The 24,426-nt window shown below is 40.3% G+C and overlaps 1 protein-coding gene across 3 annotated transcripts; it reads left to right on the top strand.

The window, feature by feature from the left end:
* Positions 1–9,964: 9,964 nt before the first annotated feature.
* On the top strand, positions 9,965–11,356 carry LOC148010283 (uncharacterized). Of its 3 annotated transcripts, none has more exons than XM_087672478.1 (3): positions 9,965–10,111; positions 10,199–10,310; positions 10,424–11,356. In XM_087672478.1, exons 2-3 carry the CDS (start codon positions 10,299–10,301, stop codon positions 10,961–10,963), a joined length of 552 nt encoding a protein of 183 aa, XP_087528604.1. In that variant the 5' UTR covers positions 9,965–10,111; positions 10,199–10,298; the 3' UTR covers positions 10,964–11,356. The 3 variants fall into 3 exon arrangements, with proteins under 3 accessions (XP_087528604.1, XP_087528602.1, XP_087528603.1); XM_087672476.1 differs by having other exon boundaries at positions 10,415–11,356; XM_087672477.1 differs by having other exon boundaries at positions 9,975–10,310.
* Positions 11,357–24,426: the final 13,070 nt, after the last annotated feature.

The following is a 24,426-nucleotide window of genomic DNA, read 5'->3' as shown; positions in this document are numbered from 1 at the left end:
AGTCTTCTAAACAAGAAGATTCTAATGATGAATACATGGATTTTAACTCTGGGAAGGAAGATAGTGAGGAAGAAGTGAAAACCATAGACTATGATACTGATGGGTGGACAATTGAGCAAATAATGATGGACTCTAAGCCCAAAGGCACCAATGCTTTCAAGATAGAAAAGGGGGTTATGAAAGTGGATTGTGATCGGACCTAGCTAGAGGATCTAGATGTGGTTGACTATGAGCAAGCACAGTTAACCTGGCCTACGCCTGTAACCTTATATGAAATAGGATCAACGTCTGAGCTCTGACCACCTAGTGAGACTCCTTCTTCCAACGAAGGCTGTGAATTCAACTCTGATTCTAAAATAAGCTTTGATAGTGATCCTAAGATTCCAAAACTCCCTAGGACCCAACGCACCAAGGGAGACCTCCTAGTCCAATTGAGGTGTAGACAGTTGAAGGAGGAAGCAAGTTAAAAAACTAAGGATAAGGCCTTGGTGAAAATGTTAATAGCTTGATCCTCTATGCTAATATAAACCAAGATAATATCATCTACCATAACCCACTCAAACGAAATGGTAATGGAGCTCTATGCATTTGGTCTGTGCAAGGTACATTGGATTCCTTGCTAATTGAATATTATTAAGGTTATCACAATAAATGATAACCTTCTTGTCCACGTACATTCCCTAATCACCAAGTAGCTTAATCCAAATATGCTAATACCAATTGTACCATAGCTAAATATGTAGCTTTTTTCACTAATTACACGATAGTAACCATAATCTATAATCTGTATAAAGATTTATTCTATGTCTGCAATCTACTAGACACTTGAAACCTTATAGATTTGATATATGTAACTTATGCATCTATAAATGGTCAACACATCCAAAATTGCAATTCATCCAAAAAATAATGTTGGGTGGCTTACACATCCAAATGGAAGGCCAACACAATCTCAAATGCCAAAAATTACAATGGGAAACTCCTATAAAGTGCTTATCTCTAGTATATACATTGTTCTTCCTACTCGCAAGTTTCACTACAATCAAAGACTATTGACCTGCTAGCCTTAGGTGCCTCTTGTGGTTGTAACCCAAGGCAAATCAAGAAATGTGAAAGAGCTTCTTACCCATTTCTTTCTTGCTTACATTTGTGCTCTAATGCCTTCATCTCAACCTTCAATCTAGCTCTGCACAATCATGGAATTGCTCTGATACCAAGAAAATAGACAAGAGGTGAGAGAGGAAAAAACCAAGAGAGCACACACACAACAATGAATAATTGAGCACATTAAAATATATGTATAAAATATTCTTCTTTATCTTCTAGATTAAAAACTAAGTCGACAACATGATAAAAGACTAATATGAAACTGCAACCTATGCACAGGTGGTCACTAAGTGTGAACCCAGTAAGGAAAGAAGATGTGGCACAATAAGTATCCCAAGGGTGGACTATGTGGATGTAGTCCAACTATAGAATCACTAGTGTATCATCATCTTAGACAGTTAACATGCCAATGAGTAATACCCTCCCTCATCACCAAGACATGTAGTGGATGCCAGCTCATGTAGAGCTCAACATCTTAACACATAAGCACTCATGGCTACTATCTTTTGCTACGTTGTAATCATTGTTGAGCTATAATCTTCCTACGGATCCAAAAATATATCCTATCTAAGCATAAGTATTTCACAAGGTGTGGAACCAAGTTTCTTGAGGTAACCAAAATATTCATAGAAGAGGAATCATTGCATATGTTAGCATTCTCTTGAGCTAAGACACTTCCATGGGATGGCTAGACATTGCTATGAAATTCTCCTCCCTACTGTGAGTCATCCATCAATGTAGACATCAATCAATTCATAAAGTTCATGTCACTCCCATGACTATTCTACACAAAGTAAGGAGTCTAGACCATTGTTGGAAAAGTAGGGGATATGGCGATGCCAATAAGCAAGCTTTCTATTGTTAGCTTCATTGCAAATTGCATTTAAACCATCAGAGGAAAAGTCAAAATTTGAGATATTCAATCCTTCATCATACTTTCTCCAAGATTCTACTCTAGATTCATTGCAGTCCTCAATCTGTTTGTAAAAGAAGTGGATCTATTTTTCCTAGCACCTACCCAGATCTGATGATGGCAATCTCCTCCTATATCAATGCTCTCTTTTTCATCACAAACTACTACACTTGATCACCTTCATGAAGTTATAACATTCATAATGAACTTTACTCTTTTCTCCCTCCAAGTTAACATTAGCGTTTTCTAAATTAGTCAACCCCCCCCCTTGATGATTCAGGTTAAGTAGCAAGGGAAAACCCGATAGAACTTGTAGCCTATTGTCTAAGCCAATAATAAACGACCTTCCTCCTTATGCTACTTGTGGCCTATTCCCCAAGCAAATCCTCCAAGCCTTGAAGGTGAAGAAGCCTCCTTTTCCTTGAAAGCTTTTATGCCATGTTTGATCATTAGCAAGCATAATAGAGGCTACCTCTTTCTTTTAAGATCTAGTTATCTATAGAATGATCCAATCTTGATCACATATGTAGCTACATTTTCAAAGACTCAGCCCCCCCATGTCTTCTTTAGCTGTGGTCCATGTCTTAGGTTGTGCAATCAATTGGCAAAGTCAAACTTCTCGCCTTTGTCCTCATGAGATAAGGAAGAAGCATCAGTAGACTAACCCACAACATGATCATCAAGGGTTCTTTCTCCCTCCAATATAGCTTCCTTTGATAATTAGAGGCCCTTGAAGCCTAAACTTTCTTTTCCACACACCATGATTTTTCCTTCATACAAGATTGTCTCGTAAAAGCTCTTTGCTAAAAGTTCTCATTAAATAAAGCTAATTTTCCAAAGTCAAATCAAAGGTATTAAACGGATATCTTCTTTGTTAGACTCCAAGAAGTATGCTTTTGTGAGCACATGTCATAACCCAAGCACTTCCTAATGCTTTATTACTCTTAAAATCTAATAATGCATCCATACTACAAACTTGATAATCTAGCCTCTTCATCCATAAACATATAGGACCTCAAAATGAACCATGGTTGGAGGGTTCTGACACTAAATAAAAATCCTCACAAAACCCATCCCTCCAAATCTACACATCCCCTAGATGTGCCACGTATGCAACCACTTGAGTAAAACATCCATATAATGAGCTCTTCTTTAATCATGCACATAAGTAGTCATTCACCTGGATCATATACTGAAATAATAGACATCCACACATCTATGATACCATACCAATCACCCCTACCTGGATCATAAGGCCATGGGTGGGTCTCATGCACTTGAAGAGTTGTATGAGGATGATTGGCTGAAAATAGGTCAATATCTCAGCCTCATGACAAAGAAGGTTGAATGGTCTAAAGCTAAATTCAAAAGGATTAAAAGAAAAGCTTATGGGTTTTTCTTAAAAGATGGATGTTTATGGAAGCATGCAAAGAAAAAGAGAGGAGCTCCAGTACGTGTTTTGGGAGATAGGGCTTCTCAACAATAGGTGATGCAGGAGTTTCATGAAAGCTTATGGGCTGGACATAGAGGAGTTTGGGGCACATTCGCCAAGATCAAAGAGAAGTATTGGTGGAAAAACATGTATAAAGATGTGGAACATTTTGTGGAATCATGCAATATCTATCAAATGTATTCCATGGTAAAACATAGAGATGTGTTGCAACCAACCTATCCATTGTCTATGCATTACAAATGGATAGTTGATTTGGTTACCATGCCTATAGGTTTATGGAATATGAGATATCTTGTGCTTGCACAAGAAGACTTGACAAATCAAGTGGAAGGTCAAGCTCTTAGTACAAAGACTACTCAAGCAGTTTGCAGGTTCTTATTGGAAGAAGTCTTTTGCAGGTATGATTGTGTTGGTAAAGTGGTTGCTGATAGAGGAGAATTGGATGTGGATGAGGTTCATGACTTCTTTTCACGATTGGGTATCAAGCTGGCTTTAAGTTCAACCTACAAGTACAATGCATGATTGACATTAACTTCAAATTACCCTTTGCTGAAAATCCATAATCGCCAATTATCTCAGATTGAAACTCGCCAAATCGTCGTACGTGTTCTATAGACAATCGGCGTTTTCGTCTAATTGCCAACTTGCATTGAGAGCAAGGACATGGGACACGCTAATTAAGATACACCTCGCGATCTTGAACAACAGGACCTTCTTCGTTTTCCATTTTATCTATGTTACAACAAACAATTTGTTTTTGTTATCATTCTTTTCTTTTCTTATATTGTTATCCTCTCCTTCCATCTCTCTCTTTTTCTATGACCTAGCATATAGTATCATAGAACACTACTATTTAGTACCTAGTACTCAGTACCTAGTACTCAGTACCTAGCACATAATATTTCGTTTTCTCTCTTCCTCTCCCTCTCTCATTTCCTCTCCCTCCCTCGCCCTCACCCTCTCTTTCTCTCTTTCCCTATTAGGTTTAATGATATTTCTCTTTTTCTCTCTCCTCTCTCTCTCTCTCATTTCTTTTTCTCTCTCCTCTCTCTTTCTCATTCCTTTTTCTCTCTCCTCTCCCTCTCTTATTTCCTTTTTCTCTCTCCTCTTCCTCTCTCATTTCCTCTCCCTCCCTCGCCCTCACCCTCTCTTTCTCTCTTTTCCTATTAGGTTTAATGGTTTTTCTCTCTCCTCTCTCTCTCTCATTTTTTTCTCTCTCCTCTCCCTCTCTCATTTCCTCTCCCTCCCTCGCCCTCACCCTCTCTTTCTCTCTTTCCCTATTAGGTTTAATGATATTTCTCTTTTTCTCTCTCCTCTCTCTCTCATTTCCTTTTCTCTCCTCTCTCTCTCATTCCTCTCCCTCCCTTGCCCTCTCTCATTCCTTTTTCTCTCTCCTCTCTCTCTCATTCCTTTTTCTCTCTCCTCTCCCTCTCTCATTTCCTTTCCCTCACCCTCACCCTCTCTTTCTCTCTTTCCCTATTAGGTTTAATGGTTTTTCTCTCTTTTTCTCTCTCCTCTCTCTCTCTCATTTTTTTCTCTCTCCTCTCCCTCTCTCATTTCGTTTTCTCTCTTCCTCTCCCTCTCTTATTTCCTCTCTCTCCCTCGCCCTCACCTTCTCTTTCTATCTCTCTTTCCCTATTAGGTTTAATGATTTTTCTCTCTTTTTCTCTCTCTTCTCTCTCATTTTTTTCTCTCTCCTCTCCCTGTCTTATTTATCTTTCTCTCCCTCTCTCATTTCCTGTCCCTTCCTCACCCTACCCTCTCTTTTTCTCTTTCTCTATTAGATTTAATAATTTTTTCTCTTTTTCTCTCTCCTCTCCCTCTCATTTTTTCTCTCTCCTCTCCCTGTCTCATTTTCCTTTCTTTCTTTCTCTCCCTCTCTCATTTCCTCTCCCTCCCTCACCCTGACTCTCTCTTTCTCTATTTTTCCATTAGGTTTAATTATCTTTCTCTCTTTTTCTCTCTCCTCTCTCTCTCTCATTTCATTTTCTCTCTTCCTCTCCCTCTCTCATTTCCTTTTCTCTCTTCCTCTCCCTCTCTCATTTCCTCTCCCTCCCTCACCATCACCCTCACCCACACCCTCTCTTTCTCTATTTGCCTATTATGTTTAACATCTTATCTCTTTTTCTCTCTCCTCTCATTCTCTCTTTTTTTCTCTCTCCTCTCCCTCTCTCATTTCCTTTTGCTCTCTTCCTCTCATTCTCTCATTTCTTCTCCCTCCCTCTCCCTCTCTCATTTCCCTATTATGTTTTCGTCTCTCCCCCCTCTCGCTGTCCCTCTCTCATTTTCTCTCTTCCTCCCTCTCCCTCTCTGATTTCCTCTCCCCCTCCCTCTCCCTCTCTTTAATTTCCCTCTCTTTCTCCCTCTCCCTCTCCCTCATTTCTTCTCCCTCTCTCATTACATACAAATTATACAAAAAATAAATAAATAAGAGAGAGTATACAAATTATACAAAAAATAAATAAAAATGAGAGAGAATACACTCTCTCCCTCTCGTTCTCTCATTTCATCCCCCTCCCACTTCCGTTTCCTCCCTCTCCCTCTCTTTCTCTTTCTCTCTCATTTCCTCTCCCTCTCTCAATATATATACACAAATTATGTAAGCAAAAGTAAAAGAGAGAGAGAATGCACTCTCCCTCCCTCTCCCTCTCCCTCTCCCTCTCCCTCTCTTTCTCTTTCTCTTTCTCTCTCTCCCTCTCCCTCTCCCTCTCCCTCTCTTTCTCTCTCATTTCCTCTCCTAAACAAGCAAAAGAATGAGAGAATTAAACCCTAAACAAGCAAAAGAAGGAGAGAATGGACTCACCAATGAGATATGGCGAGGGTTTGGTGACTCCTCTTCTCAATGAAGGTTCCTCCTCTCCTTCGCGAACGGCGGCGGCGGCGGCAAGCCTTCTTCCTCTCCCTCTCTCGCCCTATGCAAGACGGTCGCTCTCTCTCTCGCTCTCCCTCTCGAAACGTTCGACGAAAATGCGCGAAATGAACCGGCGCTCGGGTTTCGGCCTGTTCTTTCTCCCTGTGGGGCTGCTACCTGCGTCGCTACCCACCGTCACTATACGTTACAATCCTTGTAGTGATAGGGGCCCTTGATAACTCCCACACCTCGCAACTCAATGCATTGTCCCTAAAGTTACTATCAGCATAACTTCTCTATCTAACCCAAAGGCTACATTTACAAAGGTTACCTCTTTGCTATTTAATCACATAAACCTCATCTAGCATATAAGTCAAGACCCACCTAATGTCCATGCTCACACATGGCTTCTCCTTGTAATGGTGGCCTTACAACTTTGAGCACCATGGATCATTGGTGGTCCCTTACGAGGGTGGGGCATTAAGCATATCTAACAAAGAGGACTCTATCCATGTTGACCCAAGAGAAGAAGCACCTCCAATGAAGAAAGGAAGAACACATCAGTATTTTAGAGGCCTTAATAAAGTGGCAAGAGTGAGGGTCAAAGCAAGAAATAAAAAATATTGACCAATGGGAGGAAGGAAGCTCAAGGCCTATACATAACCTTTCTCGCAAACTTACAAAGGCTAAGCATGACAAAGGTGTAGCAAAAGATAGAGCCCAACTAGTAGAAAAGATAATGAGATTCCAACAAAAGAGTTTTGTAAAGACTCTCATAGAAGTCACCAACCTGGAAGAAGAGGACACAATGGAGGGATTAAAGGGAAAACTCCAAATGGCTAGGGAAGCCCTCTAGAACACCTTGGGGCCACTACCACAACTACCGCAGTACGAGCCCACTCGAGATGAAGCAACCTAGTAGCTTGAACAAGAAGGCCTCACAAGGAAGTAGCTAGTAAGATTGGGAAAAGTGATTCACAAGGAGCCTGGCCCATCATTACTACCAATTGCTTGGGACATGGAATATGCTCATGAACCATCCCACACACAACAACAACCAGAGCACTCACCCGAAGAGTCATCCTCTTTAGGTGTAAATAGAGACCCAAAGCAATGTAGGCAAAAATAACTAGATGTAGTGGAATTGAAGCTTAGGGTTGAGCCACAACATGTGCCAAAGGTATCCTTCCTAAGAGAACCACAAGAAGTGAGTGTACACTAGGAAGAAGAGCTCACATCCCTAGGAAGAACGGAGTCATGGGATGCACCAATGATAGTTGTTTTCAACAAAATGGCAAAGCTCAAGTAGATACTACCTATAAACATCATGAAACAAGTGATTGAGATTGGGGCAATGTTAGGTAGGAGATGACTGGATCAAAAGTTGCAAGATCTTGACTCATGCCGAACAAAGGAGGCAACATAAGGTGTTTGAAAAGCCTATACTTGTGCTTGGCTTTGAGTCACAGCCACGAGACTATCTTGGAGGAGATTGATGAGGCATGGATGGCCTTCTATAGAGCACTACCTGAGGAAAGAGGAGATCTCATGCACTTACACTACCCACGAAGGCATGGCATTGACTACAACCCCAACACACATGGAAGGTACCACTTTCCCCTAATATTCAATGTGAAAGCCAATCAACCTAAGGACTAGGTCAAGTTTTAAGAGCAGGACACATTTTAGAATTGCATGCCTAAATCTAGCCTTTGTGACAACCTATAACTATCTAAAGCTCTTTATATTGTTGCTAAGTCAAAAGAAAGAAGTTGAGGAAGGGGGGACTCCACCCCTTGTTTTTTTATATAAATGTAGGAATAGACGAGTATGCCATGGCTCAAACCCTGAGCTACGAGGCTCATACTCTAAGCTACGATGCTACTTGCCTACTATCTGAACCTTTTGGAGAACATGAACAAAAGCTGGTTCACCAATTGTAATCATCTCTTCTTGCCCTCAACAATGGTAAATACCCGCTTGTCGACTAAGACATACATGATAAGCAAGGCCTTCCTTGAGAAATCCTTGAGGCCCCTACTTCCATGAACCCAAGATCAAAGGAGAGGTAGGGAATAGTTGCCCAGGAAAAAGAAAAAATAAGAAACTGAGGAAACTCCAATTAGCTAAGATCAATTGTAAGAACATAGAAATCGTACTAAGAGTTTATATGAATTTTCATACCCTCGAGATCTATGTAGAAGAGAAGTAGGTGCAGTTTACATTCTCATACAGAGAGAGAGAGAGAGAGAGAGAGAGAGAGAGAGAGTGTGTGTGTGTGTGTGTGTGTGTGTGTGTGTGTGGGGGGGGGGGGGAGGGGATGTGTATGTGTGAATGAGAGAGAGAGAGAGAGAGAGAGAGAGAGTGTGTGTGTGTGTGTGTGTGTGTGTGTGTGTGTGTGTGTCAATGACACACACACATAGAGAGAGAGAGAGACAGCAACAATTTAGAAGGGTTGAAGCTTGGCATTGATGTTGTTGTGGGCCTATGAGAGAGAGAGAGAGAGAGAGAACATTGTTTCAATATAGCATTGAATGCTACTTCGACATGGCATAGGTTTGATTATGTGTGTGTGTGTGAATGACACACACACACATCTAGAGAGAAAGAGAGAGAGAGAGAGAGAGCAACAATTTAGAAGGGTTGAAGCTTGACATTGATGTTGGTGTGGGCCTATGAGAGAGAGAGAGAGAGAGAGAGAACATTGTTTCAATATAGCATCGAATGCTACTTTAACATGGCATAGGTTTGATTTTGTGTGTGTGTGTGTGTGTGTGTGCGTGTGTGTGTGTGTGTGCACGTTATACGTACACACACCATGTGTATGTGTGCATGTGTATGAGAGAGAGAGAGAGAGAGAGAGAGAGATAGAGAGAGACAGAGGTTTCAACTACATATAAAGAAATATGTTTTTCTTTAAGCTAAGACGTTTCTATTGCAAGGGGAAAACTTTAAAAAGAGAATCGGGATCTATCGATAAGGTTACTTGTGTTGATGTGGCAAAGAAAAGGCAGTCCGCCTCTGGTATAGTCTAAAAATTAGTACGGCTAGTCAAAATTTTAGCTAGCTCCGAGGTAGCACTGCTGACCCGGGTGCAACCCAGCTCTTAGAGGTTAGAGTACTCTTCAAAGATAGTTGAAGCATAAAACGGTTAAGTTCTAAATCTTCCTTCAAGGATGGGGATATATGGGCGCATAAGGCTCCTAATAGAGCCGTTCGAATTGAAAATGCAAAAAGCAACCAAGTCAAGCTTCCGTCAATGAGATTAGCATTGACATCAGCTGGGACTCTTTAAATTAAGACGTGTTCCCATCATCTGTAAAATGCTCTGAGGGCACGGAGGCATATCACGATGTGTTCACGCAGGGCTGTTGCATCGAATCCCAACTAGATCATATAAAGGTCTAGAACGTCATTGGTCATGCGATCATATAAAGGTCTAGAACGTCATTGGTCATGCGGAGGAGAGGACATTTTTGATGACGTGCGAAGCGGAGATCTTGGATCGCAATGGCCTTACGGAGGTTCATACGAGGGCGGACGCCATAATTAGAAGCGTATTCGCATCACATGATGGTCGGCGCGGAGGGTCACGTGCGCGGGGAGCGGGGGTCTGGAAGGCGGGCATCGTGGGGGGAGACCACACGCTTGTTGTGTGTGCGAGAGAAGAAGAAGCGACTTAACCAGAGAGAGAGAGAGAGAGAGAGAGAGAGATTCCTGCAAAAGCACCTTGCATCTTAACGCGCCGCACGTCAGGAAGCTGCAGAAGAGATGAAAAGGAAGGATGGTATGAGTCATCTCTCTCTCTCTCTGTGTTGTATATCGCGAATGCTGTTGCTGTTCTCTTGTGTATAATCCTTCCTTCACCCCTCAGATCACAGACACGCAGGAGGATTGCCAGCGCTGGCTTTACATGAGTTTTAGGTCTTTGCGCTGTGCAGTGGCGCAGACTATGCGGCTTATGTAGTGCAACCATGACAGCCCAGGTAAACTAGGATTCGCCCCCCTCCTCATTCGTCGACATCACCGTCATCGCCTCCGTCTTCCATATTGCATGCCGCAGCAGCAGCAGTAACTAATTCCATGTCAGACTCCGCAGGCCGACAATACCAACAATAATAGCATCGATATAAGCTGTGGCGACATGAATAGTACTGATGAAATAATCAGGAGGAGGAGGTGGCGGAGGAGGAGGATAGAGCGGCTGGCTTCCGAGAGCGCGGTGGTAGTCTTCAGCAGCAGCTCGTGCTGCCTGTGCCACGTGGCGAAGCGGCTCCTGTGCAGCCTGGGTGTGAGCCCGACCGTCCACGAGCTGGATCGGTGTAGCAGCAGCAGCAGCAGCAGCAGCAGTACTATTACGGCTTCTACTCACACGACTGGTGATACTTATATGTGTAATAATCAGCATATTATCGATGCTGCAACGGATGAAACAGAGGCCGATGATACTTGTCCCGTGAGCATCGACGCCCTGGCCGAGTTTCTGGCCGATCGATACCACGCGGACGCGGCGAGCCCGACCGTCCCTGCTGTCTTCATTGGCGGCAAATTCCTGGGCGGTCTCGACCGTCTCATGGCTGCCCACATCGCTGGTACGTTAGTCCCCCTCCTCAAAGAGGCTGGAGCTCTCTGGCTCTGACCATCGAATTCGACACTAGCTTGGCTGATAATCGGGTTCCGCGCGCGCAACGTTGCGCACCTGTTACACAACACCCTCTTTAAGGTAGATCTAGACATGGAAGACAACATGCAGTCAGAGAGATAATCCAAGTCTGGGCTTTGGGATTAGGTTAACTCGGCATATCGTCATGACCATTCCATCCGTCTATTCATGTACATAGCATTTCACACCATCAACAATCTCAATCAAAAACATGGTATAACTTGGCTTCATGGCATCTTACACCCAGATTTTCTTATTTCTCCCCTCCCCTCTTTTCTGTTCTGGGTTCTACATACGAAGGATTATTTGTTGTACCATGCTTCCTCTTAGTCACTAAGACGTTCTCAATTTCAGCTTCTCTTCATCTCACAATTGAAATCTCAGACTGTATTAAAGCTCCTTAGTCCTTATGGTTCTGTTTCGTAGCTGATTTGGGTACTTAGAGTTTTGATCAAAACCCTAGACGTTGCTTTATTACTTTTTGCTGCTGGATTGAGTCCTAAGCATTGCATTATTATTATTTCATGCTAGTTGCAGTTGTGTGCATATTTGGAAGTGTTGAGGAGAGGACCTAGCTGACCGGGGTGGGGGGGGATCCGATCGTACACTCAGTTTGCAGCACATTCGGCCTCCTCATCAATTCTTTCCAAGTTGGGCTAATGCCATGACTCGCGAGTCGTGATCATCAGATCAGCAGGCTTTAGACATGTGCTGTGTACCTGTGTTCAGCATAAAAAACAAACAAACGTCCACAGGCACAGAACTATCTTTTTTGTTATTCACGCATGTGTCAAACGTTTCGTTGTCTCCTCGTCGATCAGAATTGAAACTCCCGTTCTCTGGCCAGTCGGTCGGTCGGGTCTGTCCGGTTTGAGTCTGTCCAGTCAACTCAATGGCTTTCGTCACTCGTGGAAAGAGTTTGTCTTGCGGTGGAGTATTGTAGGAATCTAAAAGCAGTGAAACATCCATTTGCACACGGCTCCTTGCAAGTTGCCAGGTCCCCTCTCCTTTCAGAACACAATAAAACAGTAAAGTCTTATGCAGTGACTTTCGAGTCCTCCACGCAACCTTCCAGGCAATTATAGCCATGGCATGTGTTACCATAAGCGCTGGTACTCGGGACGCGAATAGATGTCTACACGATAATAGCTATGCCATTTGTGACCATGGGCGCTCGTCCTTTCCTTCCAATCTTCTACGCGTTACATGGCTCGTACCATACATTCACCACTCGTCAAAAAAAGTTTTGTCGCATTCATAGTCTCTTTTTGCACTTGTTTTTGTGACTTATAAGCGGCGCATCACTTAAGCTGCTTGTATTGCCCCTGTAGGCTGTCAGCCTTCTCTCTCTCGAGTCTCAAGTTTTGCACGAAACCCAAAACGGTTCACATATTCTCAATGTACTGATTTAGGCCGCTTACCCACTGCCATAGCCCACCCAATCTACGCCCAATGGGTGGGCACACGAAAAGTCTACTTGGGCGGTCACTTGTCTGTTGGGCAGCAGATACTTTCTTAGCCAATAAGTGTTTGTTCATGTTCCGTCCGCAATCGTTAACACACCGGCCACCATCTCTATACTTGACACTTCTTAAATTATCCCCTAATCACATGTGAATGAAGGGATGCTATGATGATGATCATTAGTGATATAACAATTAATATTTGAATACTTGATTAAACACAATCATCGATGCTAGGGAATACCAAATGAGTACACAAAAAAATGAGATTTCTTTTTGTTTTTTGTTCCGTGATTTCATGCAAGGAAAAAGGTATGGTAAAAGACGGTTCAATTTATAGTTTAAGGAACTTTATTTCCAATATAGATGAATCAAAAGCTTTTCGATTTCAAGAGTAGTGTTGAAAGAGTAGATAACACAAGTTCATGTTATTGATGGGGAAAAGGGGATACAATTCATAAAACTAACACATATTACTAACATAATAATCCATATTAATCATTATTGGCACTTACTATTATTATTGCAATCCATGATTTACACAATCATTAGCTATAAGTATCACAAATTGATGTTACAAAACCAAAAAAAAAGTGATTAATAAAACTAACATAAATTAATATTGAAAAGAGAGTAGGGGAGTTGAACCCCTTTTACCATGTTGTTGAGGCATGGCTCTACCCAGCTCTCTGTAGAAAGGTGAAAAGAGGGAAATTTTATTAGCACACCACACCTCTTTCCACTTGCAATGCAGATGCTGTAGAAGTTTACTCACCGTTGTCTTCGTCGTTGATCTCCTCCCCGGAGTCAAAATCACCAAAGACTATTGTCACATTTGCATCCTCCCTCTCAAGACATGGCTCCGTCAATGTTGTCTCTTTGAGTTGCTCCCCTAGGTTGGCTTGCCCCTGGTGCTGGCTCTGTTGATTGAGCTCTTTGAATTGCTTGCATGGTACCTATGTTTGTTAGCATAGCAACCTCTACTAATCCATTCCTCAAACTATTTTGTTGGTCCATGTCTTGATGAGGTGTATTACTCTCTCTCAAGTTCCATTGTCACTTCACGTATCTATGCATCATCAAAACTATCTCCATGCACAATGCATATATTATGTAGAACAAGGCATGCTACCACAATCTTCAGGACATTTTGTAAAAGCATGTTACATCTCTTCAATAATATACGAAATTGCACTTTAATAAAGGATGTTGAATGCTCTTTTAACTAGCATATGAGTACTTGATTGCATGTAATTCCAATAATAACGTTCCAAAGATAGTCCATCCTTACTCTTGAAAGAAGGAAGCATCCAAAAGTGTGCAAGATAAGCACAATCGCCTAGTAGACAGTATTGTCCCAAAGCTTTGTTTGTGCATCATTTTCCTAGATCTGAACATTAAAAAACATTCCAATTATGCATAGAACCTGCCCAGCTAACGTCATAGTCCCAAACAACACAATTGTTGCCACAATGATTTGCAGAATAATTGAGTGTGGAAGCCCTTTCTATTAAAATATTCTTCATGGTTTTCTCTTGGGGCAATGATGGGTATATGGCTACCATCTACTACACCAACGACATATGATATACCTCGAAAGTCTTGAAATGCATCTATATATTTTTGCATTTTTTATGATGTTGACTACTTTGTATGTACATACCATGCAATCCAGATGCAGCCACTACATCGCAAAAGTCCAAAACAACCAATTGTTAAATGAAGTTGAGACACTGTACAAATCAGCTATAAGTCCCAAATTTGAGCTGCTCACCAGGCAATGCAAAGCCACACTGACCCACTTCTCAATATGTATTGCTCTTCGATAGTTCGTGTTTTTGCATCACATTTGTGGTGCTAACTTCACGACGATGAGATATTCAAATGTACTCCTGCTGACTCATAAGCTACTTTTAAACCTTCTGTTTGAATAACTCCCCAGAAGCCCCTGCTCCATAAAAATTTGTGGTCTAGGATAAGCCCAGCACGATCGTCGATCATCCCTTCAATTACCTATCCTAGCTCGACGTGCAACGTAACCTCGAGCCATTCACTCCATCAAAGTATGCAATTGCATATTGTCATCGTCCATGTTATCCAGATCACTTAACAATAGCTAAAACATTGCCATGACAGCAACTACAACACCGATGACACACATTATCAAAATATTTTCATTGTCCATTCTTCTATCAAAAGATCTGACGAGACTTTATGAGACAATAATTGAAGAGAGATGTATAAGTAGACTTTAAAAATATTTATATTTTTTTAAGTTCCAAATTCATCAACTATTGAAACCATCATTCTTTTTTAAAAATTTTGATTACATTTAATAGACCAGATACAGAGGAGGGAGACAAGTGTATCCGTGATAACGAGCTTGCACTCTTCAAATGCTTTCTTTTCCTCTAAGTTTGCTTTTTAGTTGGCTAACATTGATCGAGCGGTGCTAGCTACATCACTGACAGACTCCTCTATCTTTCTACCCTTCTTATTGTGTGCTCCTTAGCTAGTCATTTGATCTTGCCCGATCTTCGAAGGCTCATTAGAGCCAATGTCTTCCTAAGTGTGTTCACCTAGACCTTGAAGACTGATGTAATGTTGTCTTTTGAAAAGAAGACAACCCACCAGCAAATGAGGCATGTGCATCATTGACAACATTGGCACAATTCCACATATATTCATCCACAAGATCATACCATTGGCAAGTGATATTGCGATCATTGCTTGATATGGCATTGTGGGCCTTATTCTTTCTATATGACTCATAAACGCGTCCCCAATATTTTCTGCATGCCTCACCATCTTTGTCGAACTCCGGAAATAGTGATGCTAACTGTGTGGCTACCTTGGACCATATATCCACTCCTTGCTTTGGTAGCTTTGAGAATTCTACACTCATGGATCTTCAGATCTGAATGAGCTGCCCTGTCCATGCATCCTTCCACTGAGCAAACTATTTTTTTGTGGTTGTTGCACAATCTTGTGCCTCAAGTGTGACTTCCTAATTCTTTCCTTTTTGCACCCTCTTTGGTTTAGGAGGTTTTGGTGCATCAAAGTCCAATGAAGTTCGCCCTATGATGGACACTGCTTATTGGCATTTTTGGAATGTGGCACCATTGGTACTTGGATCTAAACCACATTAGCCTCATCACATGTGTCCTAGACTCTATCACAAGAACTTATTCCTTGCGGTTCTTGTTGTGGTGGTGCTGAGGGGCCATGTTGAGGACTATGTGGAATTGGACAAAGAATTATATTATTCTATATTGTTGTGGGTTCCTCTATACCTAACTGTCTTGGTCGTTGGAACAATGTGAATTGAGGAGAAAAAGGATTGATCAAAGGAGGGCGGTTTGGAAGCACATTTAGAGAAATATCACCACCTAGACTTTGGCTTGGAATGTGGCTTGGAACACCCACACTTTGCCTTGAAAAGTACATAAAGTCATTACTGCATATTCCATCCTGGCTCATTTCAGACATGAACTGTTGAAACTCCTCCATGGGAGTGCTTTCTTGTGAATCCATTGAGCTCCACCTTACTATGCATGAAAATAACAAAATGATTTTAAAAGTTGCTTGTCATGTGGAAAGTATCGTTGAAACTCATTACAAAGGAATGAGTTGTAGCTCTTTCCTATGCTCCATGCATTCACTTGTCTTTGATCAATATAGTTATTTACAATATGTGGATGGACTGAGGTTATTGTTCTTTACATAATTGATCCATTATTGTTCTTTACATAACTTTATGAGACAATCCGTATACAATATCATTGTATACATAACTTTATGATACACTGATTCAAGTCATGCATAACCAATTTGGAGCAATTCAATATATAGATCAAGCAGTGCTAACATTGATCGTAATGTGTCTACATGAATAAACATGCTCAAACTTTAAAAAAATTGTGCATAACTTTATGAGACAATCCGTATATAAGATCATTGTATGCATAGCTTTATGAGACAATTTGTATATGCATAATTAGTGTATGCATAACTTTATGAGACAATTTCAATATATGCATAATAAGTGTACACATAACCTTACAAGACAATCTGTAACCATAATCATTGTATAATCAGTGTATACATATTCAAATCAGGTATCATAATCTACACATTATCAACTTATACATAATCATGTATGATAATCACTACATAATTAGTATATACATAATCAGCGTATACATATTCAAATCATGTATGACAATCTATACATAATTAGTGTATACACATTCAAATCATGCAAGATTAGTCTGGATGCAATCAAATGAAGCATAACCCGTTTGTAATATATCAATATATGTATAATCAATATAGGCATGACGAATTTGTCAACATTCAATTTATAGATTAGGCTTTAATCAATTCATTAATGTATTGAACATGCAATCCATTAACCCCAATGTAAGAGAAAAAATGGGGGACAATACGTTTAGATTGGTTAATACTTAAAAAGTAGATATGTATGGATCAATCATGCAATCCAACAATCCCAATGCAAGAGAGACGGCCTACTACGTAGGGGGAACTATGGAGAGGGCACAACCTACATGAAAGAGCCAATTTTGGAGTAGCACTTTCAAATCATCTGGAGGAAGAATTGAAATCACACCATGGGATACTTGTGAATTGAATGCTTTCGCTTGTGGTGCTACTTAGATTGAGACACCAATATGGGGGGGGGGGGGGGGGGGGGAGCCTAAAATTGAAGCCTTCAATAAGGTGATTGCAATATTTGCAACTTGGAATTAAAAATTGCTATGGAAGAATCAATACCATGCAATCTTAGGAATGTGAAGTGTCATATTTCCAAAGCTTGGCTTATAACATGTCCATAACTACAAATGATGCTATTCCCAACTTAGGACAAACAAAGATATCCAACACAACCAGGCTCGAAATAGGTGCATACTATTTTGAAACAATTGTAACACTATCCAATTCAACCCATGACAGTGGTAGTAATTAAATTCTAGTCATCGTGAATTTCAAACTAAACTTTGAGCTGTGGAAAATTAAAGACATATTCATTAGCTGAAGGGAAATCAAAGAGCAATCTACCTAGTGTCAAAGTAGGGTGGCTCTTTCAATATGAATCAAATAGACATCTAGCAAAGGCAGCACCAGTACAAGGCAACCTAGATTTTGAAATAAGCAAGCAACATTTGGTCTTAAGTCTTATTACATCCATTAAATGTCCTAAATTCAATGAATAGCAGAAGCATATTGTCCAATTCAGTCCATGATGGTGGTAGCAAGTATATCTCAAAATCTACAAAGATCTGGGGATAAATTTCTATCATCATGAATTTTGAATTGAACTTTGAGCTATGAAAAATTAGAAACATATTCATCAGCTCTGAAGGGAAATCAAAGAGCAATCTACCTAATGTTAGCAGGGTGGTTCTTTCAATACGAATCAAATAGACTTCCAAAATCAAATATTTACATCTCCTAAATTCAATGAATAGCAGAAGTATAATTCATGTATTCTCATTATTACATTCATTACAAAATGGTTTCCTATTGTTATTTTCAAAATTTGATAGGGGCTACTGCAAATGTGAGATGACAAGGGATGAGAGAGCACCTGTGATAGATAAGATCATAGCCTTCAAGCACCTACAAACATAAAAAATGAAGCCATGCGTTGGCTCAATAGAGATGGACTGCACAAGCAACATGCAAAAAAAATCACAGGCATGGCTTCCCACCACTTTTATACAACAATAGTGTCGACAACGGCTTCTTTGCAAACAAGAAAGGGAGGGAGGGACCCGGCACACTGCAAGTAATTGGTGAGAGAGATGGAGGGACATGGCTTGGAGGCCTATGAACGAACTCAAACAGGGGACCTCCCCCGCCATGTGGAAGTCCAAAATAGGGTGGGGGGAGCATTCAATACCCCCCCTGTTGGACCTGTCAAGTGTCCCATGTGTATAAGAGGGGGGTGCCCTTTTTTGTTTTGGCCCCTTCTTATTGGCCCGACCTTGTGGACTTGGGCAACTGTATTTGGGTGTGTAACGGCCCTTGTAATGGCCCTTAAAATCATAACATGGTAATTCATGGAGGGATATCTTTTATATTTTTTAAAAAAGATGTGTGTGGGAAGAGCTTGCAATAAATAAAGGGTATACCACTAAACTTCCAATAAATATTAGCAAAAAAAATGTATGTATGGGAAGAGCTTGCAATAAATAAAGGGTATATGAATGAACACTCCCATGTGAGAAACTTTTAAAATGTCAAGCCACGCCATTTATATGTGTTGAAATATCTATTGAAATGGATATATCAGGATGACTATCAAAATGGTTTTCGAAATGATCATCGCCATACATTGATGGACATATCGATGATAATTCCCATGGACATTTTGAAGTTGTTTCGAATCATATTTTTTATGCATATTTCGACATGCGCAAAGAATTTTTTTGACATTACAAACGATGCAACCAAAGGTATCAAGATTGGCTTACAATCATTCATACCATACTTTTTCAACACATCCAAAGCATACTATCTTTGCGACAACCGTATACCCTCTGGAGTTTGTATTATCTCTAAACTAAGAAAATAGTGTAGCTCTCCAAATCCTTCATCTCAAACTCGTCCTTGTGAAGAATCTTCACATGGTCAATCTTTGTCTCTGATGCCAGGAGGCATATTCCACGGTGGATTCCGTGAGGTTTTACGATGGATTCCGTAAACTTAGATGACCGGGGCTCATACACAAAGTGGATTCTTTGTGCGAGAAGTTAATGGGGACATCTGTCCTTTTCGGGCGTTTCATTAATTTAGTGTGTACATGGGTGATTCCATAGCGGGTGATTCCGCAAAATGCATATTAAATTAATAAACGTTTATGAGTTTAGAGTGCACACTCGTAATAAATTAAGGTTAGGATTTATTTCTAACCAGTTGATTTATTTATGTAGCTGAAGACTGCTAGGTATTCACTTTTGTCGGTTTAATTGTATTATTTTACTAACGATTGTGAATGCTTCAATTGATGTGTAGAGATAGCAGCAGTGGCGGATGAAAGCATTGGAGTCTAGCGAGTATTCGACCTATGGATTATAGTTTGATAGGCGCCACGTCTATATTTTGTCATGTCTATTGAGGCATTGATTATTTATTATTATTTTGTATGCACCTATGCGCACGGATATGTTATTTCTATTTGGACATTGAGATTGGGCGTGCCAGACTCTATGGGCACCGTCCATTAGCTTTATTTCCTATTTTTGTAGAAAGCAAACTCAAAAGCTAAAAGCTTGTCATATTTTTGTAAATTGGGCTATTATTGAGCATGAAGATGGAAATATATATAAAATACATGCTTTGTGAAGCGCTCACACAAGGCATGGGGGGAGATTGAACCCAATTGGTCTCTTGCTTCTTGTCGTTCATGCTTTTACATTGTTTTTTGTGCAAAAAAGTAGAGTTCATTGTTCTTGGGGACCTTCCGAGATTCACTACGTGAGCATACAGCGACCGATCTATGCACCAGTGGTATCAGAGCGGAGCTGAGATCAAGAGCTTCCAATCGCTATCCATCTCGGGCGAAGGCGGAGCTCCTGAAACGATCGGGCTCTACAGTCAATCTCGTCGCGAACCGTCGATATAGGCAGACTTTTGGCGATCGAGAACCCCTGTTTCTACTCTCAGATCGCAAAGGACCAAGCTGTACAGGCGTAGGACCACGCATTCATCTCCTTCATCAAGTCGTCAAAAACCAGAGCTAAGTTTCAATTACAAGCCTAAAAGCTTTAAAAAATCAAAAGTCTTAAAGCTTAGTTAAGCTTTAATAAGCTTAACCACGAAAATTCATCTCCGGCGGCGTTAGTATAATCTCGCCGAGTTCAATCACGTCGTCAACATACTGCGATACCCGAAAATCAGATTTGGCTTGGTAAGCCATAAGTTCCATAACTAAGCTAAGTCATTCAAAGCTCTTAACTCCAGCAAGTCAACAAACTTCAGGTCCTGCGCACTAGAAAATCAAGTTCTGCAAGTCGACTGTAATCAAGTCTTGCAAGTTCACTAAGTCGGCTAAGTCTGCAACTCTGCAAGTCGGCTAAGTCCGCAACTCTGCAAGTCAGACTAGTCAACTGGAGTCAGAACTGACTAGTGCTCAAAACTCCTAGAAGGGTTGTTCCTGCGCAGAAACTCTGAACTGCAAAGATGTTCATGGCAAGGTATTCTACCCATCCACAGGTTCGCTGAAGTATTTTCAGCATACGAAGAAGAAAATATTGCAGATTTTCTGAAAATTGAGAAAGAAATACCCAAAAACACATAGCCTTGTAACCCCGAATTTGAGCTACGCTCATCCCGCTAACCTGATTTTGAGTAAGAAAGGTCTTTTGAGTTTTACAGGATGACGGAACCACATATGGATGATCCTATGGTGGCTGAAGACGACCTACCTGAGCCTACAATGGAACAAAAGCTGGATCTAATCATGATGCAATTGGAAGAAGAACGAAGGGCTAGGCAAGCATTGCAAGCGCAATTGACAAAATTACAAAGAGCATCTACCGACAAAGAAGAACCTCAAGCTGAAGATTTGATTCGATGTACCATCGACGCCACTCTTGAAGCTCAAACCATTCGCAAGGAATCAAAGATAAGTAAATGAAGTTTCAAATTCCGCACTTTCAATGGCATACGAGAAGGAAAGACTGTTTTATCATTCATTAGCCAGTTTGATGACTATTTCCATGAGAAAACCTATCCAGAAAAAGATAAAATCAAGTGTGTTACTAATCATTTGGTAGACAGAGCATCACTTTGGTGGACTGTAGTACGCAAGAGCATAGAATATCCTGCTACTTGGGAAGATTTCAAGAAGAAGTTCATGCAGAATTTCCTTCCACCGCAATTTCATGAGAAGGCTATCAAGCAGCAGGATCTACTTCAACAACGGGATTGTGAGCCTATACCACAGTATACAGAGCGTTTTTGGAATGCACTCCTACAGCTACGCATGCTTGAAGACGTACTAGAGACGACACATAAGCGGAAGTATATGTCTAGACTTCTTGGACATTACTACGCTGAAGTAAACATGTTCAAGCCTGCTACCCTTGAAGACGCCATCTCACTAGCTCACGACACTGAAGATAAGTTATGCGGTAGAGACAGACGACCACAGCAATTCCAAGCCAATGGTAATTATGGATCTAAACAATTCAATCCCAATTTTAGAAGGTTTAATCCAGGTCGTTTCTCTTCACCATCTTTCCGCAAGAATTGGGCTAAACCACCTGCATTACCATCCAATGTCAATCCAAATCCTAAGCCTATTCCACAAGCAAATCCAAATATACCCAGACTTCCAGCCATTGCAAATAATGTAGCCAAAGCCAAGTCAATAGTATGCTATAAATATCACCAGCTCGGACATCTCGCAGCAAATTGTCATTCAAAGAAGCCACCAGCTCATATCAACTATCTTAGAGCCATGGACGAAGACAAACATGAAGATATGCCTGATTTCACTGAAGATGAGGATGACACTACTACTATTCCTGACACTTTACCAGGTATGCCTACTCCACATTCATTATTGACTATGAAGTGTTTGGTGCATGGAAAGGAAAAGGCTATCTTGCATGATGACGGTAGTACTCATGACTTTATTTCAGCAAAATTGGTAAAGGAATTGAAATTACAGGCTGTACCTACGCATTATCGCATAAAAGCTGCATTTTTAGGCACTAGGTATAATGGTACACAAGAAGTTCAAGATTTAGAGATTCAAATTGGTTCATACACTGAAAGAAGAAACTTCTTAGTTGTTCCATTACAGTCAAGTGACATTATTTTAGGAATGCCTTGGCGACACCAGCATAATCCAAATATAGATTATTCCACACACACAATGCATATTAATTTTCAAGGAAAATCTATTACATTATATGGTATGCATGCATCTAATGTTTTTCCACTGCTTTCGCATACTCAAGCAAAACGTGCATTACGCAAGAGTAGTAAATCATATCTCATTTGGGTGAATGAATTGCAAGTAAAGGAAAATCATATGCACCCTAGGCATAAGGAATTTCTTGCATATTTTAAGGACTGTTTTGCCGAAGACCTACCACCAGGTTTACCTCCTTCACGTCCAGAAGACCATAAGATTGATTTGATACCTGGCACACAACCACCTTGCAAAGCACCATATAGGCACAATCAGATAGAGCAAAAAGAAATCCAGAGTCAAGTTGAAGAATTACTAAATAGAGGTTTAATTCGACCTAGTAATTCTCCATTCGGTGCACCTGTACTCTTAGTCAAGAAAAAGAATAATACCTATCGTATGTGTATTGACTACCGAGCTTTAAATAAGATCACTGTAAAGAATAGATATCCTATACCTAGAGTTGATGACCTTATGGACAAAGTGCAAGGATCTTCTATATTTAGTAAAATTGACCTTAAGTCTGGATATCATCAGGTGAGGCTAAATAAATCTGACATATTTAAGACTGCATTTAGAACACAGTTTGGCCATTACGAATTCTTAGTCATGCCATTCGGATTGACTAATACACCTGCCACTTTCAGTAGAATGATGAACCGTATCTTTTTAAAATATCAGTACTGTGTGATTGTTTTCTTTGATGATATTTTGGTGTTTAGTCAAAATGAAAAAGAGCATTATGAGCATTTGTCATTAGTTTTTCAATTATTGAAAGAAAATCAATTGTTTGCAAATCCTGAAAAGAGTGAATTCTTTAAGACAGAAATTGAGTATTTAGGTCATATTGTATCATCTGAAGGAATTAAAGTTGATCCTAAGAAAATTGATGCAATATTGCATTGGCCTGTTCCTAAAAACGTGCATGAGTTACGCTCATTCCTTGGTCTTGCTAGTTTCTATAGGAAGTTTGTCCGTAATTTTTCATTACTTGCTTTACCATTAACCAAACTTCTCAAGAAAGGAATTGTTTATCAATGGACCGAAAATCAGCAGAAATCCTTTGACTTACTGAAACATGCATTAACCAATGCCCCTGTTTTACAGTTGCCTGACTTTAATAGACCATTCTTTCTAGTTGTGACTGATGCTAGCGGATCAGGAATAGGAGCCGTACTAATGCAAGACAATCATCCTATAGCATATTCTAGTTGTAAGTTGAGACCCTCTGAGCTGAAATATTCCACTTATGACAAAGAACTATTAGCAGTTGTACAAGCATTAAGACAGTGGAAACACTACTTAATGGGTTCAGAATTTATGATAAAGACCGACCAGCAAAGCATTAGACATTTACTTAGCCAACCCCAAATTTCTGACCGTCATATCAAATGGGCTTCCTTTATTCAAAGTTTTCATCCTATCATTCAATACCAACCTGGAAAAGAAAATGTAGTTGTTGATGCATTGAGTAGAAGACCTGCAATTCATAATATTTCTGTCATATCTTTTGATTCTTTGATTGCTATGAAAGATACATATCACCAGGATATTACTTTTCATTCTGATTGGAATAAATTAGTACAAAATAATCTCATTCCTATTGATTCATTGTCATATAATGATGGATTTATGTTTTATGAAAAGAGACTGTGTGTTACTATTCCATTCCGATCTTTTGTTTTGAATGAAATTCATTGTCCCCCATATCAAGGTCATAGAGGTATCATATCTACATTACGTATGTTAACTGAAGATTTTTATTGGCCGCATATGGATACAGATGTATCTAATTTCGTTTCTGAATGTTTGATTTGTCAAAGAGTTAAGAGACATCATGGTAAACAGTATGGATTACTAATGCCTTTGTCTATTCCATCTAAACCTTGGGAACAAATCTCTATGGATTTCATTACTGGTTTACCAAATACTAAATCTAACCATGATATGATTTGGACAGTTGTAGATAGATTTAGTAAGCAAGCATATTTCATTCCATGTAAGAAAACTTTAACAGCATCACAGGCAGC

Source organism: Lygodium microphyllum, chromosome 30 (assembly GCF_053477565.2).
Source record: "Lygodium microphyllum isolate KBCC chromosome 30, Lygodium_microphyllum_v1.1.10, whole genome shotgun sequence".
Taxonomy (NCBI): Eukaryota; Viridiplantae; Streptophyta; class Polypodiopsida; order Schizaeales; family Lygodiaceae; genus Lygodium; species Lygodium microphyllum.
This window is presented reverse-complemented; position numbering and strand designations above follow the sequence as displayed.